General features: G+C 42.9%; 1 protein-coding gene and 1 long non-coding RNA gene across 5 annotated transcripts in view; one reads left to right on the forward strand and one right to left on the reverse strand.

Moving 5' to 3' along the window:
• Positions 1 to 17,814, reverse strand: part of LOC131411953 (uncharacterized) — a 198,955-nt gene extending 181,141 nt beyond the window's left edge. The window contains exon 1 of the long non-coding RNA XR_009221678.1: positions 17,395 to 17,814. This is a non-coding gene — a long non-coding RNA (uncharacterized LOC131411953). The remainder of the gene's footprint in view (positions 1 to 17,394) is intronic.
• Positions 17,815 to 17,849: 35 nt separating this feature from the next.
• Positions 17,850 to 19,094, forward strand: part of PPP4R3B (protein phosphatase 4 regulatory subunit 3B) — a 65,739-nt gene continuing 64,494 nt past the window's right edge. For 2 of the 4 annotated variants that reach the window (XM_058551200.1, XM_058551199.1), the window contains exon 1: positions 17,850 to 18,254. In XM_058551200.1, the coding sequence (XP_058407183.1) occupies positions 18,113 to 18,254 (142 nt within the window). In that variant the 5' untranslated portion in view covers positions 17,850 to 18,112. The remainder of the gene's footprint in view (positions 18,255 to 19,094) is intronic. The other 2 variants (XM_058551197.1, XM_058551198.1) reach the window with 2 other exon arrangements.

A 19,094-nucleotide genomic window follows, 5' to 3' on the forward strand; every position in this document is an offset into this window, starting at 1 on the left:
CTTTGTCTCAAGGTAAATTAGTCTCTTGGCAAATTGTAGCTCAAGACTTTTTAAGGGTGTGATTCATTTTTTCTGTTTTGCCAGAAGACTGTGGCCACCAAGAAGCATGTGGTTTCCAGTGAATATTCAGGGCACCAGATATCTCCTGTGTAATCATTGCTATGAATGTCCCTCCACTGTCATTCTGAATAGACATAGGTAATCCAAACTTAGGAATTATTTCTTCTAATACAGCTTTAACCACTTAAGGGGCCTTTTCAGACCTGCAGGGAAAGGATTCTACCCAGCCAGAAAATGTCCACAAATACCAGAAAATACCTGAAATTCCCAGAGGCTCTTGGCATCATTGTGAAGTCAGTCTGTCAGTCTTCCCCAGCTCCAGTGCCTCTGGATTGGACTCCTTTTAATATTGGTGGGGGTCCTACCTTTGGGTTATTTTGGCACATATCATTCATTTCTGAATCACCTTTTGAATGGTCCTTTGCATATCTGGTCCTATAATGAATTTCTGAATCCACTGGAAGGTCGCATCCCTCCTGTAGTGGCTGCTCTGATGTATATGACTTATTACATCTTCCATAAGATGTTCAGGGACAAGAATTGTTCCTTGCCTATTATAAACCCATCCTTCTTTGGTGTACCAGTAGTCGGCATCCTGAGAATAGGCAGGACCCCAGTTAAATCCCCATTCATTGGCCCTATCTAAGTCTTCAGGAGAGTATTTTGGGTGGCATTTCATCAAATCCTCTTCAAGAATCAGAACCATTATCAGGGACCTAGGTGCTTTTGTCCTGGCTGCTAGTTTTGCAGCCTTATCTGCCCAGTTGTTTAACTGGGTAGTCAGTCAGATTTCTGGTGTCCTGGACAGTTGACAATGGCCACTGCTTTTGCTTCCAGGACATCCTCTAGTAAGTCTAAAATTTCTTTAGCATGTTTAATCTTTTTTCCTTCCAGATGGCTCCATGGGCATGGACCACTGGGAAAGCATACTTGGAATCAGTAAAAATGGTCACTGTCCTGTCTTGATGAAAATGGAGGGCTCTCATCAGAGCTATAAGCTCTGCTTTTTGCACAGAGGTACCTGGCGGAAGGGCTTCTGCTTCCAGAGTCTTTTGATGGGTTACCACCGCATATCCAGCTCGGCATTGTCTTTGCTCCATGAAGCTGCTCCCATCCATGCACATCTCAAAGTCTGGGTTTTCCAATGGCCGGTCTGTCAGATAGGGACGGCTACAATAAACTTGTTCAATTATCTGAATACAATTATGTACAGGTTCTTCAATACTAGTGGGAAGTAGAGTGGCTGGATTTGAGGTTGAGACCACTTTCAGAGTGACATTAGGATTGTCTAGTAGTATGGCTTGATACTTGCCTAGCCTCCAAGAGGTGAGCCAGTATCCTCCCTTTTGTTCCAAGAGGAAACACACAGTGAGGAGTGTGCACAGTGGTGGGCTGACCCAAAGTAAACTTCTCTGCCTCCTGTATAAAGTCACAAGTGACTGCTACCACTCTCAGGCAAACAAGCCATCCTTTAGCTACTATATCCAACTGTTTGGAGACACAGGCAACAGACCTGATGTAACCCAGATTCTGGGTCCATACCTTGAGGCTAATTCCTTCAAATGGCTTTCTAATGTCTGGGAGGCCTAGAGCAGGGGTGGTAAGCAGCTTCTCTTTAACGGTTTGGAAGGCTTTATATCATTCTCCAGTCGAACTGATTCTCCAGTCGAATTGATGGTTCATTGTCTCCTCCCTTGAGAGCCTCATTGAGGGGCTTGGCTATCAGTCCACAGTAGGGGATCCAGATATGGCAGAATCTTCCTATGCCCAGGAATCCTCACAATTGTCTCCTAGAAGTGAGCACTGCTACTCTGGTTAGTGCCTCTCTCCTGTCAGGGAGTAGGCTTCTTTGCCCCTCTGACGGCTCAAAACCCAGATATTTAACAGACAGCTGTGAGATCTGGGCCTTTTTGAGACCTTATAGCCACATTCGGCTAGGAAATTTAGAGTCAAAATCGTGTTTTGGTCTGAGGCCTCTGGTTTTACTAGCAATCAGAATGTCATCCACATATTGGAGAAGAGCTCTTTCTCTCAGCTGGAGATTCCTCAAATCCCTGGCTAAAATTTCAGCAAAGATAGTAGGGGAGTTTTTAAAGCTCTGAGGAAGGACAGTCCAACAGCAGTGCTGTTGGACTCTCATCTCAGGATCTTCCCATTCAAAAGCAAATAGCTCCTGAGAGTTGGAGCTAAAGGGTATGCAAAAATTGCATCCTTGAGATCCAGAACCGAGAACCAATTGAAATCTCCAGATAAGGTGGTAAGCAGGGTATAAGGATTAGGCACCACTGGGTGGATGTCTTCCACAATCTGGTTAATCGCCGTCAAGTCCTGCACAAAGCGGTACTCTTGTGTGCCTGGTTTTCGCACTGTCAATGGGGTGTTATATGAGGACCGGCAAAGGCAAATAAGGTCATAGTCAAGAAAAGCAGTCAATAAAGGCTGAATTCCCCATCTGGCATGTTCTTTTAATGGGTACGGTCTTAAGTTTGGAATCTTTGACTCGGGACAAATTCTGACCTGTACAGGTACTGCAGTCTTTACCCGTCCTGGCCTCCCACCCACCCATATGTCCGGGCTTAGCTCTTATAAGACTTCTTCCAGAACTTCTATTGGAGGCTCCCTAGTTTGCTGCAGTAATGATGCCTGGAGGGGTGCAGGCCTGTTCAGGTGGTACCTTAATGTCCATTCGTCCAGGCGCAAAGGTCACTTTGGTGTTCAGTCTGGTCAGTAAATCTCATCCAAATAATGGAACAGGACACTCGGGCATGTACAAGCAACTATGCTTTAAGTACATTTTTCCCATTTGACAGTCTAGGGATTGGAGAAGTGACTTTTTCAAGGTTTCTCCTGAGACCCCCATCACTAGCATTGTCTTTTCAGAGTTTAGAAAGCCAAACGTTCAAAACTGAGTAAGTAGCCCCCATATCAATCAAGAAGTCCAAAAGTCTATTTCCCACCATCATGGTTACCCAGGGCTCCACGTAGGAAATCTTCACAGGGTCGGTGAAACTGGGAAGCCCCTGGGCCTCATGATTCTTGATCACGATCGGTGATCTCAGGCATTTGGTGTGCTGCCTGTTGTCCCTCTTCTTTAAGAGTCTTATTTCAACGAGTCTTATTTCAACTGGGACATTTCAATGGCCCTCTTGTTTACAGTAGGTGCACTGGTGGGGTCCCACCACAGGTGTCCCTTGTGGCTTGGGGTTTGGGGCCCAGGGCGGCCTACCTTAGGTTGGGTTCTTCTTTGTGGTAGCACTCAAGACGGTCCTTGAGACAATGTAGCTGCCAACAAGGTGGCTTGTTGCTTTATCTCCCATTGTTCTTTTCTTTCCTGGGCTTGGTCCCCGCCATTGAAAACTTTAAAGGCAATCTCAACCAACTGGAACATAGGCATTCCCAGGGCTCCTTCCACTTTTTTGTAACTTTATCTGAATGTCTGGCCTACTTTGACCAATAAAAGTCATGTTTACCATTTTTAGGTTCCAAGGTGCCTCTGGATCTATATCTGTGTATTGTCTATATGCCTCAAAAATTCTTTGTAAAAATTCCAACCTCACCAGGGTTTTGTTTTACCTCATAGACCTTATTAACACTACTTTGCTTTGGAACCCCTTTCTGGAGTATGGTCAGAATGCAATCCCAGTAATGTTCCAGTTTAGCCCTTTCTCCAGCATTCACATTCCAAGTGGGGTCAACTGTGGGCACAGCAATAGTGGCATTGACCCCCACAGGGTTACCTGGAGTTTCTGTGTGCAGCTGATTCGCTTCTTCCCTAGGTTTCTCTAATACCATTCAGCATTCCTCAGAGGTCGGAAGGGTATTCAATAGATTTTGTACATCTGCCCAGGTGGCATTATGAGTGCCAAAAATTGATGAGAATAGATTTTCCATTCTCCTCAGGTCATCTCTATAGGTAAGCAAGTTATTTTTCCAGTTAAACAAGTCCAAGGTTGAGAAGGGAAAGGGTACCCACATCAGACCCACTGGCTGACCCATAGTGGCATCCAGGCCTCCAATAGGGACTTGCCTTAAAGGAAATTGCCCCAACTGGGTTTGGATGGCTCCCTGGCCAAACTGGGTACCCAGCCAGGTATAAGAAGGGGAGACAATTGCTATTTCTCAACCCTCGGGGACCAGAGGAGTTGGAGCCTGAGGTTGGGGCTCAGACTGGGGCGGCAGAGGAGCGGCAGTGCCACCATATGGGGGAGGAGGAGGAGCGTTGGAGTATTTGACTGAATTAGCAGTAAATTGTCCTCCTTTTCATTAGAATCAGGCAAAACAGGTTTCTTTATCTTTCCCTCTTACTGAACCACAATCACACATCTCCTTTGCACAGACTTATTTTGGTATAATAACATAAAAGACTGAACATAAAGTATTTCATCCCATTCTTTTCCCATTTACAAAACAGATCTAATTGCAAGATTGTACCATAATTTAAGGAACCATTTTCATTTCTCTCCGGAGTCTAAAGAATACTGTGACCACACAGTGTTACAAAAGAATATAATCTTTTTCCTTTTCATGAGCTCGTAAGTAAAAGTCACCCAATTCTCAAGAATGTGCACCAAAGCTGCAGGTGGGGACCAAATTAACATTTCCCATTGTTTCAGAATTTAGACATAGCTGGTCATAAATATATTTATGCTATTCAGGCTGCAGCTAGACCCAGAACTCAGAAACCAGACAGTACCAGGAGATCTCAAAAACCAAACAGTACCAGGAGAACTTATGTGAGCAGAAATTCTCTAATTCTTCCCTAAATTTAGGGCATCCCCGAAACCAGGACCCTCACAACAAAGTTCAAACCAGGGCTTCCATTTGGAAGTCAAACCAGAGAGAAGAAGAAATAAAAATCTGGTCACTTGTACCGAAGTTAACTCATCGAAAATACATCTTCCAAACCCAGAAACTGTTTCTCTGCGGCAAAAAAACGAAATTATGCACCAGAGGTTGGCGACACTAAGCCAGGGAAAGTCCTGGGGACAGTCCCTGGGACAAGTGGTCCTGGCAGCTGCTCAGATTTGTCTACAGGCTCTCAATACTAGCAAGGGGCCAATGAACCATGGGCAAAATGTCCGTCTGGACTTGGCTCCTGGTTGGCTCACCAATTGTTACCAAACCAGGCTCATTTTGTCCACCATACAGTATGCCAATCACCAAGACAATGAGTTTTGCTGTAGAGAAAGGGTTTATTCACAAGGCTGCCAAGCAAGCAGATGGGAGAACAACTTTGAAATCCACCTCTTCAAAAATGGGGATCAGGGATATTTATGGGATAAAGAGGCAGGGTGGTCTGAAACGTGGGGATAGATGATTGGAGGTAAGGAAAAGTGAGGGAATTGATGATTTGTGCAAGCACAGTCAAGCTTCATGGCTCTTCATAGGACACATGTTCACAAAATGGTGACATGAGCACGATCTGAGAGTGGAATTTTCGGCCCCCTGACATCAAAAGGTCACCTATGGTGGGCCAGCCCCGTGGCTTAGCAGTTAAGTGCACGCGCTCCGCTGCTGGCGGCCCGGGTTCGGATCCCGGCGCACACGGACGCACTGCTTGTCCGGCCATGCTGAGGCCGCATCCCACATACAGCAACTAGAAGGATATGCAGCTATGACATACAACTATCTACTGGGGCTTTGGGGTAAAAATAAATAAATAAAATTATTAAAAAAAAAAAAAAAAGGTCACCTATGGGACATTCATGCAGGCCCAGTTGATGGGTCGATGGTCTCAACTGGCCTGAACTGGACAAAGAGTCAACTCTCAGTTCCTAAGAAATAACTTAAGCACACATTACCATGGTGACCCAAGAGTCAGAGATGTTATCTACAAGGAATCCAATGGGAGTCTTGATAATATATTGCTTATCTACATGACTTTTAATAATCATCACTAATGGCTATCTGGCCATTTTACCTCTACCCATAAATTAGTTTTTATACCATCATTTTTTCTTCTCTTATAGAATATCTTAAGTTTCTGGATCTAAGATAGTAGTATGAATATCAGTATCTTTCTTAGTTCAGTTCAGCCAAGCATAGCACTCATTTATTTTACACTTACTATGTGCCAGGCACTATAATGTGTGCAGGGAAATCATCAGTAAACAAAACAGATAAAATTCCTATGCTCACATTCTAGTGAATGGGAACTGACAGTAAATAAGTATACAACACGTCAGGTAGTAATAGGTTCTTTAAAGCAAAAGAAGTGGGTAAGGGGACAGAATGATAAAGAAAAGGTACTACTTTAGATAAAATCATCCAGAATGGCCTCTCTGAGTAGGGAACATTTGAGCAGAGACCTGAGTGAAGTGGAGGAAGATGTGCAGCTATTTGGGAAAGAGAGTTGCAGATAAAGGGACTAACAACTTCATTTTCACTTGGTATTGTATGTTTAGAATATAGAGCAGCCTTTTCATTTTTAAACCAATTTCACATATCTTTTACTCCTTAATCCTGTGCCTGTTCTTCACTAGAATTAGAAAGCAAATGTTATTAAAGAATATAAAACAAGAGGAGATGGTCAGCAATATTTTCAAAGCATTTAATCAAGCAAGAATATGCTTGGTTACTTGCAAGAAGGTAGACACTGAGATCATGTGAAAGTTTAACAGGCATTGACAAAATTCCAGGCTCATGAGACTTGAGACTAGGGTGGTAGGCAGTGAAAATGAAAAAGAGAAAATATGTCTTGGTATCAAGGAACAGAAACCAACCTAAGTTAAGCTAAAGTGAAACGGGAAATTTATCACAGGACCATGAATTTTATTTCACAGAAGCCAAATCACACTACCTGTGGTAGACTAAAACCAGGACTGGCAAGTCGTCAGGAACTAAGGCACTTCTCCCTCTCTACTTGCCTGTGGAGTCTCATGGCCTCATTTGTGCTTCTTTCAACATAACAGCTTTATTCTTCTAAGCAAACATATTTTCACAGCATGGGGCAAAATATGGCTGTCCCAAAGGAAGTTACCTGTCTCTGAGTTTCAGTTCTCCTGGAGGAGAAAATGATAGGCTCAGCTTAGGAAAGACGTCCAACCTGATTAGGATTGCCAGATAAAATAGCAGAATGCCAAGTGAAACTGGAATTTCAGATAAACAAAAGTTCAGTGTAAGTATGGCCCATGCAATATTTGGGATATATTTATATTAAAAAAAATTATTCCTTGTTTCTTTGAAATTCAACTTTAACTGGGTGTCCTGTTTTGTTTGCTAAATCTAGTAACCCTAAACCTGGTATAAGCAACTACTCAGAGAATTGCCAAGGACCCACTCCTGGGAAGAGACAATGTTCAGAAAAAGTGTGCTGAACTGATACCAAGATACTGCAGAGCAAATATAAAAAGAAAATGGATGGACTTAGATTAACTCAGAAGGAAGTGTAGGCAGAATGCCGAGGGAAGAGAAAGAGGCAGTTATGGCTGAGGATTTTGGCCTGAGGATTGTGAAGACAATAGGATCTGTGACATGAATAGCAAGCCTGGAGGGGCAAAACAGTTTTGAAGACAAAGATGTCTGACATTACATATGAGTGTGAAGTCACCAACCAACGTATCAGCTGGATATTCACTTGAATATCCTAGAAAGCAAATGGGGCATAAGTGACTTTTATAGAGGTAATATTTAAAACAATCCCAGTTTTACTATCTCAAATCACTGTAACAGATTTCAAAATAACTCTGAAATTTACAAAATTAATTTAAAGGTAATTAAAACTACCTATTATGAGCACAGTACTAAGTTACAGAATAGTCTGTTTCCTCCTGGGACTTATAGTCTATATAGTCTCTCTACAGTAACTCTATATAGAGTTACTAATATAATGAAAGGTAGATTGATAAGCACTCTAGTAAAGGTTTAAAAAAAAAGTCATGTTAAAAAGATGGGGAGAAGGGGGCCAGCCCAGTGGCATAGTGGTTCAGTTCGCATGCTCCACTTCGGCGGCCCAGGGTTCACAGTTTCAGACCCCAGGTGCGAACCTACACACCACTCATCAAGCCACGCTGTGGAGGCGTCCCACATACAAAATAGAGGAAGATTGGCACAGATGTCAGCCCAACAACCACCTTCCTCAAGCAAAAAGAGGAAGATTGGCAACAGATGTTAGCTCAGGGCTAATCTTCCTCACTAAAAAAACAGATGGGGGGCCGGCCCCATGGCTTAGCAGTTGGGTGCGCGCGCTCCACTGCTGGCGGCCCGGGTTCGAATCCCGGGTGCGCACCGACGGACCGCTTCTCCGACCATGCTGAGGCCATGTCCCACATACAGCAACTAGAAGGATGTGCAGCTATGACATACAACTATCTACTGGGGCTTTGGGGGAAAAATAAATAGATAAAAATTATAAAAAAAAATAATAATACAAAAACATGAACATTATTAAAAAAAAAGATGGGGAGGGAAGAGAATAGATTAGTTCTAACTCGAAGAAAAAGTAGAAGTTTCTAAGAAGTGGACTTTGAATTGGATTTCCACAAGGAAAGGGGATATTTGAACTGGGCTTTAAAGGATGATTATAAAGGGAAAGGCCATCTACGGATGGGAAACAGTTTTATCAATGGACAAAGAAGATAGTAAATAGAGGTCAGATTGTAGAGGGGTTTAGAATATTAGACTTAGGACTCTGAACTTTATTCTGCATGTGTTGGGAAGCACTAAAGAATACCCAGTGTTTCATGAAAACCAAAATTGCCAAGTTGGCTATAGTTTTTGATATTGTGGCTATAAAATTTAACGCAATTGCCAAGGACTCATAAATTCCAAGAGATGATATTCAAAAAAAAGAAAGCATAAAAATACATATACCATTATCATTTATGAAAACAAATAAATTGTCTTAATAAAATATTGACAAAAGCTATTAGGACCAAGTAGATCTGTGGGAATGCAAGGAGGGGTAAAATGAGAATATGATCCATTATAGAGATTACAGAAGAAAAACGATATGATCACAAGATGCAAAAAAGGCAATTTATAAAATTCAATGTACATTTCCTAGAGAATTGAGAATATTAGGAAATGTCCTTAACTTGGTGAGTGGTATCTATCAGAAATTAAGAACATGTATACAACAATGCAGACATTGCCATTAAAGTCAGAAAGAAAACAAGAATCACCACTATTACTCTCATCGATGTTCTGAGGTCCTAATCAACATGACAAGATGTTAAAAGGAGGTAGAGAAGAACAAAAATATTTGCAGATGACCATCTATAAAACCCTCTGAATTGTTACAAAACAATTAGTTAGAACTAATAAGCGAGCAGTAACCACACAAGTATGCCAAAATAAACAGCTATTTTCTCCAGGAGTCATGACGTGAGCTCATTTCTACATCTCTCACTTTTTCCAGGCTTCCAAGAGCTACCCTAGCAGTGAGTTTGCCCCACCCCTTGGGGTCCTGGCCACAGTTAAATCTTCTGTCCCAAAGGCATCTCAAGTCCATGAAATCTTGATTATCTAGTCTTAACCTCCAGCCCCCTTGATCAAGCACCCTCAAAATCCAATCCTAAGTTTTCTTCTCTGGCTCCTGCTAGTGTATGCTAGCTTATTATTTCAATTCCTTCAGTGTGTAATCTCTTTCCTCCCTTATTAGGCCAAATAGTCCCCAGGCAGATTACGCTGAGATTTAACTCTAGTTACCACAACCTCTCAGCCAGGAGAAGAAATGGGAGCAACTATGGAAGAGGTCTTTCTGCAAGGGGGAAAATGTTACCTTTTACTAGGAGGTACGAGCCATTTCTGCAAACCTTGAAGGTCCAGGGGTGTCTACAGAGCCAAAATCCTCAGGGGCACCTATCCCATGTTTCAAAGCTTCAAGCTTTCCCAACCAGGGCCCAAAACGTCATAGCAAACTTTCCTAGGATGAGCGTTGAAATATCTTTAGAACTCTGTAACTCTGTCAAATCCCACATCTGTTCTTCCACTGCACAAAATAAGGGCCTCTTTGTGAAGCTCCAAAGAGGCCTCCTGGCTCCCAAACTTAGTTTTAACTGTGTGTTAAGTGCCCTCAATTTCTCAATATCCCTCTGCAAGGCAGCAGGACAACTTAAATTGCCCAGCTCTGCTGTCCTTGTAGGCATTGTTTCCCCCATATCTTTCAAATGCCTGAATGTATAGGCAACAGCATTCCCCTCTTCTGGGATGTTTTCCTAGGTCACCACTCGTGAAATCAGTAGTCAAGTGGCCACCTTGTGCCAGGGATGGAGTAAACCTTTACCCAAACCCCATCTTACTGCCTGATTTCTTGCACCACTCCCTGTACCACCTATGTCAGTTCTGGTCCTCAGGGAAGCAGATGCCAAGAAGGGATTAGACATGCAAGATATTAACTGAAGGATAAAATAGATGGACTCAGCAACTGGCAGAGAAAGCCTGCAGACCATAAAGCAAGTTTGACCTCTGTAAAAAGGAGGGCAGGAATTACTGGGTGGAAAAAGCTTCCGACTACAGTGTAGCTCCAAGAAAGTCTCATTCAGGCTGATAAGAAGTTCCCCAAGCCAAAGGTACCCATAAGAGAACTTCTGCATTGGGCAGAAAAGGACAAGTTTAGTACTCCTGCTATGTTCAGTCACTGGCTGAGAGCAGCTTGAAGTATTTGTGGCTTCAGTAGAAACAGAATGGTAGTTCCAAAGGGGTAGCAGCTGGCTGTCAGTCAACTATGTTCCCCAGAGTAGGTTCTCTTGGAGGAGATCTGAGTGGTGCACTTATACGGCTACCACACTAACCAAATACCAAAACAAACTATAAAACGATAGCAATTAAAACTGTCATACTAGAGTTGTCCAAATAAAACAATGAAAACAGAGTAGTGAATTCAGATTCAAATCCAGATATATGTATGTATATGTGTATGTGTGTGTGCATGTGTGAATTTAGTAAAGAATATGATTAAAACAGCATTTCAAATTATTTCATCTAAAAATGATGTGGATAATTGACTCTCCATTTGGAGGAAAAAATTTAAATTAGCACCCTACTTCATATATACAAAAATTCCAAGTGGATTAGAAAACTAACAACAAAAAAAACCATAAAAACATATCAGAATACCTTGGTTAAACAAGGAAAATTAACCACACAGAAGCATCCCACCTCTTTGACAGTTAAATAAATTTTCTAAAAAGTATAGGGTCCAAAGGGTAAACAAAAGACACCACAGCAGACAAAAGAGATTTTAACAAATGTCAGTTGCATGACACATAGATGGAAGAGTAGCAGTGCACTTAGCAGAGTAGAGAAAGTTACAACCTAAATGACCACAGAGGTAATCAGAGAAAAAAAGAGAACTAATTATCTCCACAAAAAAACCAGAAAGGATCAGGGGTGAGAATGTGAGGGCAGGGTGAAAGTCCATATAGAGAGGGGCTACAAGCCTGGGTCCACCCCCCAATCCCATACCTCTCCACACACACACTCATACCCACACATACTCTGGTAATACATACTGTCATGACCACCTCAGGAGACTGAGATTTATTTTCCAAAATGGGAGAGACTTGATTTGGGGACATTTGTCACAGTAGATGGTAGGAGATTATGAAGCAGGGTTAAAAGTGGGGATTAAGTGAAAACCTGAACACCAAACAGTTGGACCTTTAGCGTCCTTCATTTGCCTTTACCCAAGCAGGATATGGGGGAGTACCTGGAGAAAGTAGACCCCTCCAGAGAAAAGACCTCTAAAAACATTTGGTAAGGGATGAGGGAGGGGCTATGATTGAAAAAAAATCACCTCAGGAAAGGGCAGCAGTCTATAGCTTTGCTCTTGAGATTAAAGAGCCACAGTTTGGTAGGGGCCAAACCAGAAGGGCTTTGTATGCCATCCTGAAGAACTTTATCCTGCAAGAAATCAGAAACTACTGAAAGATGTTAAAAGAACATAATGTGACCAAATTTGTTTCACAAATAGCACTCAGTGGTGTGTCAAGAATTGACTACTTGGAGACGGAAATTAGAGACACCAGCCTGGAGCTTTCAAAGATGTAATCTAATCTCAACTGAGCTGATAGGATAGTGATTAAATTACCTGCCAGGGGGAATGTAAAACTGAGTAGTAAACTTCATTCTTTCAACAGTTATTGAATACCTACTATGTTCCACACCCTATGCTAGGCACTGGAAATACAATGGTGAGAAAAAACATAGTTCCCTGGACTAATGGAAATTTTTCGTCTAGATGTAGAGACAGTTATTAAATCAGAAATCACACAAATAAAGCTACAAGTATGACAAATGCTACAATGGAGGGATGCCTGGAGCTATAAGAGTGTGTAATAGGAAGATAAAAAGAATACTCTGGTTGTCTTCATAGCATCAATTTTACCCATATCACACAGTGTTAACATCCACGGGATTTGGGTGGGATTAACCCCACCCCTAGCTCCAAGGATGGGCCCTGATTTACCTTAGCCAATCAGTGCCTGACATTCCCTAGATGACAAAACTTGAGGTTCAAGGGTGGGCATGCAACCTAAGTTAGCCTAAGCACAATGCAACTAGGGATATGTGAAGAAACTCTCTTGAAGTGGATGAAGAACTATGTAGCCTTGGGAGCTCTTGGTTACCATCTTAAGATACAAAAGGAGTTAGCCTCAGGATGAATTTGACAGAACAGAAAGAGATAGGCAGAGGCAGGACCAAGAGGGCCTTATGAATCATGTAAAGGATTTTGGCTACTGAGAGATTTTTAGTAATATATATTAGTAGGATACAAGAGGAAATGGTGACTGACAACATGATCAAATTTCCAGCTTAGACAGATCATCCAGTTGTACAGTGGAGAAGAGATTGGGGGGATAGGGGTAATTAATCGCCAAAGTGGATTCAAAGAGACTAGCAAGAGACTATACTGCAGTGGTGGCCCTAGAATTTCTCTATAGAAAAATTTAGAGCAATAATTTTGTTGGCATGGAGTGAGGTAGGAGGCTTAAAACTGTTCTTAAATTGTCCATTTCAAAGAATGAGGAAGGGTAGGAGTGATGATTGAGATTATGGGGTAGAATATCGTGCTTCCCTACAGGCACTCTGTAGTGCAAGTAGAGATGATGGTAGCTGGGTAGAAGATGGTGCTGCTGGAAATGAAGAGAAGTGGATGGACCAACAGAACTTGGTGATGACTGGACATGGGTGGTTGTGAGTTTAAAAAAAAAAGACATGTAAACCACTTAAAACAATGGTTAGCATATGTCAAGTTCTCAATAAATATAAGTTTAAAACAAAACAAAGTGGTGAGGATGAATTCCAGGTCACTGTCTTGAATAACTTGCTATTCACAGAAATAGAGAACATGGAAGAGAACCAAACACGAAGGAAGAGAAAATGATTGAGTTCAGTTCGGGACACGCTGAACTTGAGATAACTTTGAGCCATTTCAGGTGTCCTATAAGCATCTGGATCTAGTAGTCTGGAGCTCTGAAAGGAGGTCTGGCCTGGAGATATAAATTCATGAATCATCTATGTATAAGTGATACCTGAAGCATGGGATGTAGTTGAAATCACTTGGGGAAAGAGTCTAGAGTGAGAAGCAGAAAATCTAAGACTGAGCCCTTGAGGAACTCCTGGTATTGACTGGTTGGATAGAGGATGAGACAGCAAATAACAAAAAGAAGCAGTAATCAAAGAGCTAGGAGGAAACCCAAGAGTATTTGTCAAAAAGAAAAGTAAATAAACAGTTTCTAGAAGGAAGTGGTCAAAGTGTCAATTTTAACTTAGATCAAGCAAAACGGGTTGAAAAACGTCCACTGGCATTATCAACATAGAAGTCGTTACTGAGTTTATCAAAAGGTTTTTGTTGAGGGCTGGGATTGATGGAAACCAGAATGGGTTCAACTGAGGAATGAGTAGGCAGTGAGGAAATGAAGGGAGTATAAACAATTTCAACCCTTGAATAGTTTGGCTATAAGAAGGAAAAGAAATAGGAATGCAGCTGAAGAGGATAAAAGTTATCAGTTTTGATGGTTTATTTAAATAGAGAAATCTTAAAGATCTATCACCTTAAGGAAAAAAATGAGTGAATATAGCAAAAAACGTTCATAACAGTTCTTTCATAAAAACATCTAACAGAATTGGGAAAGGTGAAAGAAAGCCTCACATTTCAAGGACATGAGTCAATTAGACTGAGAACCCAGGTTACCCTGCAGAGATTAACAATATTTTTTTTTAAACTTGCAAGAATTAAAAAGTGTAATGTGCCCTTATGGGACATTTGGTAGTGATGGGAGATAATTTTGGTTGTCACACCTGGAGAAGGGGGTGCAATACTACTGGCATCTGATGGGTAGAAGCCCGGGATACTGCTAAACATCCTGTAATGTACAGGATAGCCTCTCATAACAAAGAATCATCCAGTCCAAAATGTTAATGGTGCCAAGGCTGCAAAACCCTGCTTCAGGAATTTAACCTACAAATATACTGGCACACATGAAATAACTTCTGTACAATCATTTATTTTTGAAACTGCTGGAAATGACACAAATATACATAAATAGGAGATGGTTTAAATAAACTAGTATACATCTGTACAACAGTATGTATAGTATTGCATTATTTGTGTTTTAAAAAAAGGTAGTAATGTAAGTATTATATATATATATATATATATATATATATATATACACACACACACACGCACACACACATCAACTCTTGGAGTGGAACTTTGATGACTGCCTGAAGAAAAGAAGCTTTGCTGGGGAAAACACATTGTTGCAGTGCAGTACTGCCCTCAGACCCAAGTGAAGTGCTGGGCCCTGTGTTTCAGCAGGCCCTCTGTCCATGCTTCTCTCCATGAGGTGATAAGTCCATGGAACCCAGTCTCCCCTTTCTAGACCATGCTCTGGGCACCCTGGAATTCCCTGCCCCAAAGGCCAAGCCTGCTTCCAGGGTCTGCACAGTCCTCTTCTCAAGTTCTGTCCTCACGTGGAGTGGCCAGGGGGTAACTACATTCACGGAGTGCAGACAGGGCTTGGACAGAAAGCTGGGGTATTATATGTGTGCACATAAGGGCTGCTAAAGTACAGGACAGAGCTGAGGTAGAAGAAGAAAAGGAAGGCAGGCTAAGGACTCTGGGGCCCAGAGGGAGATTCTAGAACTCTGAGGAGTTCAAGAACACTAGATTTGAATCTGGCTTCCAGGTCATTATGAAAATATATTTGTCAAAGTATACCCAAGGTAGGAGAAGAAAATATATTTTATTCCAGTTTGTTAGCTTGATTTAAAACTTTTAAATATTTTAGACTTATGGTATATGGTCTTCCATTTGTATGCCTGTCCTGAGCCTTGCAAATATCCAGCCCTACAAATGTTACAGGTGGGCCTGTGGCAGTAGAAGAGATGTGAGAGTGAATCGCTGTGGCCTAGGGGAAGAAGAAAACAAGGGAGAACGTGTGCCTGAGGATCCAGCAATGGGGAGAGATGAGTCCTATGGGTTTAACTCTGTTCTCTTTTTCTCTAGGTCACCAGATCTTAGGGGGTATACCAGAAGAGATACTGAAGAAAAGATAGGAGGGATGCTTTGAAACCTTAGATCATTTCACTCCTTAGTTCAAAACTCTCCAGTGGATTTGCAACTCATTCAAAGTAAAATCCAAGGCTCTTCAAAATAGCCTCTCCCCCACTCCCAACCTTATTTCCCACCATTTTCCCCTTTCTCACTCCAATTCAATCACACTGGTTTCCTTGCTAACCCTTTCACTCACTCAACATGCTACAGTCTCAAGGCTTTTGTACTCGCTGTTCCCACTTCCTGGCTCTCTCTTCCTCTGGGGAAATGCTTGGCTGACTGACTGCCTCTCTCACAGAGGACTTCCTCAATACACATCATTACCCTTCCCAAACTCACTCTCTAACCTTTTGCTGCTCTATTTTCGGTCACAACATTTATCAGTACCAGGCATGTATTTGTTTATTGTCTATCTACACTAGAATGTAAGCTCCATGAGAAGAGGGACTTTTTCTATTTTACTCACTGTATAGAACAGTGCCTAGCACATAGTATATGCTCAACAAATATTTATTGAATGATTGAATAAATACAGGAAATGACTCATTTCACAATTTTGTCCAGAGTTAGATCTATTTGTAGGATATTAACCTCTTAACGTGTATAGTGTTAAAGTGACTTCTGCATAGTTCTCATTCTTTTAACTTATAAGTTCTTTTAGGCCAGTAACACATTATGACTTTGTTCACCCTGTCCCCTCAGCCTTGAAAACCTTTGCACGCCAAACTCCCACTCGATCTCTAACATCAAACTCAAAAGTTATGTATGTGAAGCTTTCCCTGATCTGAGACAGAAATATTATTTTTCTCTGGGCTCAAAATGCATTTTGTCCACATCAATTACATCAATTAACGGGCTCTATTGTTATGTATATTATAACTACTTAATTCAAGTACATTTTCTGAGGTCCTCTTTAGATTTAAAAAAATTCTATGTATCCCGAATTTGAAATTAGAATCTATTTTTTATCAGGCGCCTGCTCTGTGTAAGCCATTATCTCACGTTACATGTACCGCTGAAGGGTGTCCATGCATAAGACCTGGTCAAAACATAAGCACGTTTTGACCAGACCAGTAATAAGTAACGACTACAACTCCCAAGATACGCTGCAGGATCAACGTGTGCATCTCGCCTGGTTTTCACCTTTCAGGGTGTAAGAACTGGCGGGTGACCAAGCTGAGACCGTCTTAAAGAATAAATAAAACGATTCTACCAAGAACAAAAGAGGAATGAAATGAACGACTGTCCAACGCACGACCTGTATCCACCGCGCCATGTCTGACAACGTGAATGCCGAGAGAATTCTTCCTTCGCTTATTCAGCGCCGAAGACCTCCCGAAAGATAACGCAAGAAATGCTCGCAAGAGAAACTCAAGACTATCAAAACAATGCTCTTAGAGATGTTAGGAAAGCAGCTTCCCGCCACCTCCCTAAACTTATCTGAAGACTTATTTTCGAGGCTACAAACACGGGAAGGGCACTGTATTTTCATAAAACGGAAAGTATGCTTTTCAACGGCCAGCTACCAAAAGCCTAACGGTGAAACGCCTTCGCGGGAAATAGGAAATGGTCAACACACTTCTGTACGACGTTATAATCGCCTGGAGATGCATAGAACACTTCCTGAGGAGATGCTTAACTGTAAGAGACTCCATAACGAGTTTTAGTGGGTTCAGGTCGCTTTAAAGGGCTTCAAGTTCCTATGTCTTCACAGAAAGAGGTTTAAGACTATTTTTCTCCCACAGGCTGATAGAGTGAGCTTCTATTAAGGAACGCGAGCACATTTCCTTCCTTTTTGCACAAGGTTAGTCCCGTCCAAGGACGCATACCTCCCAGGTTTGCTTTGCTTTTTCCTCAGAGCTGGGTCCCACGGGTCGCCCCACGCCGAGCGCTAGCAGCCACCTCATGAAGCACGATCCACGACTCAGCTACCGCAGCCCGCATAGACAGGAATCTCGCGGCACCAGAGGGACGCGGAGCTCGCGAGAACCGCCCACTTGGCCGAGATCCCGCGCCAGCAGGCGGGGCCGAGAGAGGAGGAAATCGCACTTAGGCCCTCCCATCACAGTCCAGTACCCCGCCTCGCGAAAACGCCGAGCACAGCCGGGCCGGGAAGCGCGTGCAGAAGTGGAGGCGTCGCGCGTTGGACTCGTCGGCCGCCGTAGCCCCTGCTAGGACAGCCCGTGCGAGCCTGCTGGAGGAGGAAGAGAAAGGCAGAGAGAATCGGGTTACAAGATGGCGGATCTGTAGTAGTTACCGCGGCGGCGGCGGCGGCGGCGGGAGAGCGAGCGAGCTCCGGGGGGGCGAAGGGAGGGGAGAGTGGTTGTGTGCGGAGGTGAAGTGAGAGGTAACCGGGACTCTGGGCGGAGAGGTCTCGGTAGCTCTCGTTGCCCCTTCCCGCGGCTGAACCTTGAGAGCCATGGTGAACTCGGGCCTCTCCGGAGCCGCCGCCGCTGCCGCCGCCACCGCTCCGGTCTCTCAGGAGTGAGGGGTACGGACGAGGTGAGCGAGGAGGCGGCGGCTGGAGCGGTCAGGACAGCAGCCACCATGTCGGATACGCGGCGGCGAGTGAAGGTCTATACCCTGAACGAAGACCGGCAATGGGACGACCGAGGCACCGGGCACGTCTCCTCCACTTATGTGGAGGAGCTCAAGGGGATGTCGCTCCTGGTTCGGGCAGAGTCCGACGGTAAGGTTATTGGAACGGTAGGATAGGGGACAGTGCCTCCGGTTAGGGCACAGCCCTGGGGTTTAGGCCCTGGGCCGAGTACTGTTACTACCATGTCTTGGGACAGCGCAGTGATTTTGTGCCTGCACTTCTGTACGGTAAAAAGAAACTACTTGCCCGGATTAACCCTCAGTCCGATGCCGATTCTCCGTTCCCCCGCCTCCTATCCCTGTTAAGGATTTGACCCCTTCCTCTCCAGTCTCTTCTTTTGAAGAGGATAGTGTGAAAGAGAAGGAAGTAATGAGAGACAAGGTAGTGATCTACTGGTCCGAGGGAGCTGATCCCTTCCCTTTTTTTTTAAAATTTTCTTAGCCATATTTATATATATGTCTGGTACAGAAGGTTTAGTGGAACTTGCCTGAGTTTTTTTTTTTTAACTTTTTACCAACGAGCCCCAGTTGCCACAGTCGACAGGTGCTGGGGAAAAGCAAAAGGCATCTTTTTCTGGGGTTATTGCAGACTGTTACCACGATACGTGCACGCACAAGCATATACACATCTTTAGTGTGGGATCCCTCCAGGCTGTTTTCGTAGAGAGTGCTGTGAAAAAGTGGATACTTCACAACCTAAACAAGTTAGGACACCAAAGCAGATTGTAAACTTGTATTCGTTGATTTATTGTACGAGTCATATGTAAAGTATTTTTAAATTATAAAATATAGAGCTGTAATTAAAACATTTTTCTCATTGTAATTGGAATGCCTCGATTTGAGCAACTATGTGCAGATAATAGAAAAATAACAATCTTAGATTTATTCTTGACGTATTTGTACTCTTGCACTTTCCTTTTTATTTTAAACA

Source organism: Diceros bicornis, chromosome 12, assembly GCF_020826845.1.
Source record: "Diceros bicornis minor isolate mBicDic1 chromosome 12, mDicBic1.mat.cur, whole genome shotgun sequence".
NCBI lineage: Eukaryota > Metazoa > Chordata > Mammalia > Perissodactyla > Rhinocerotidae > Diceros > Diceros bicornis.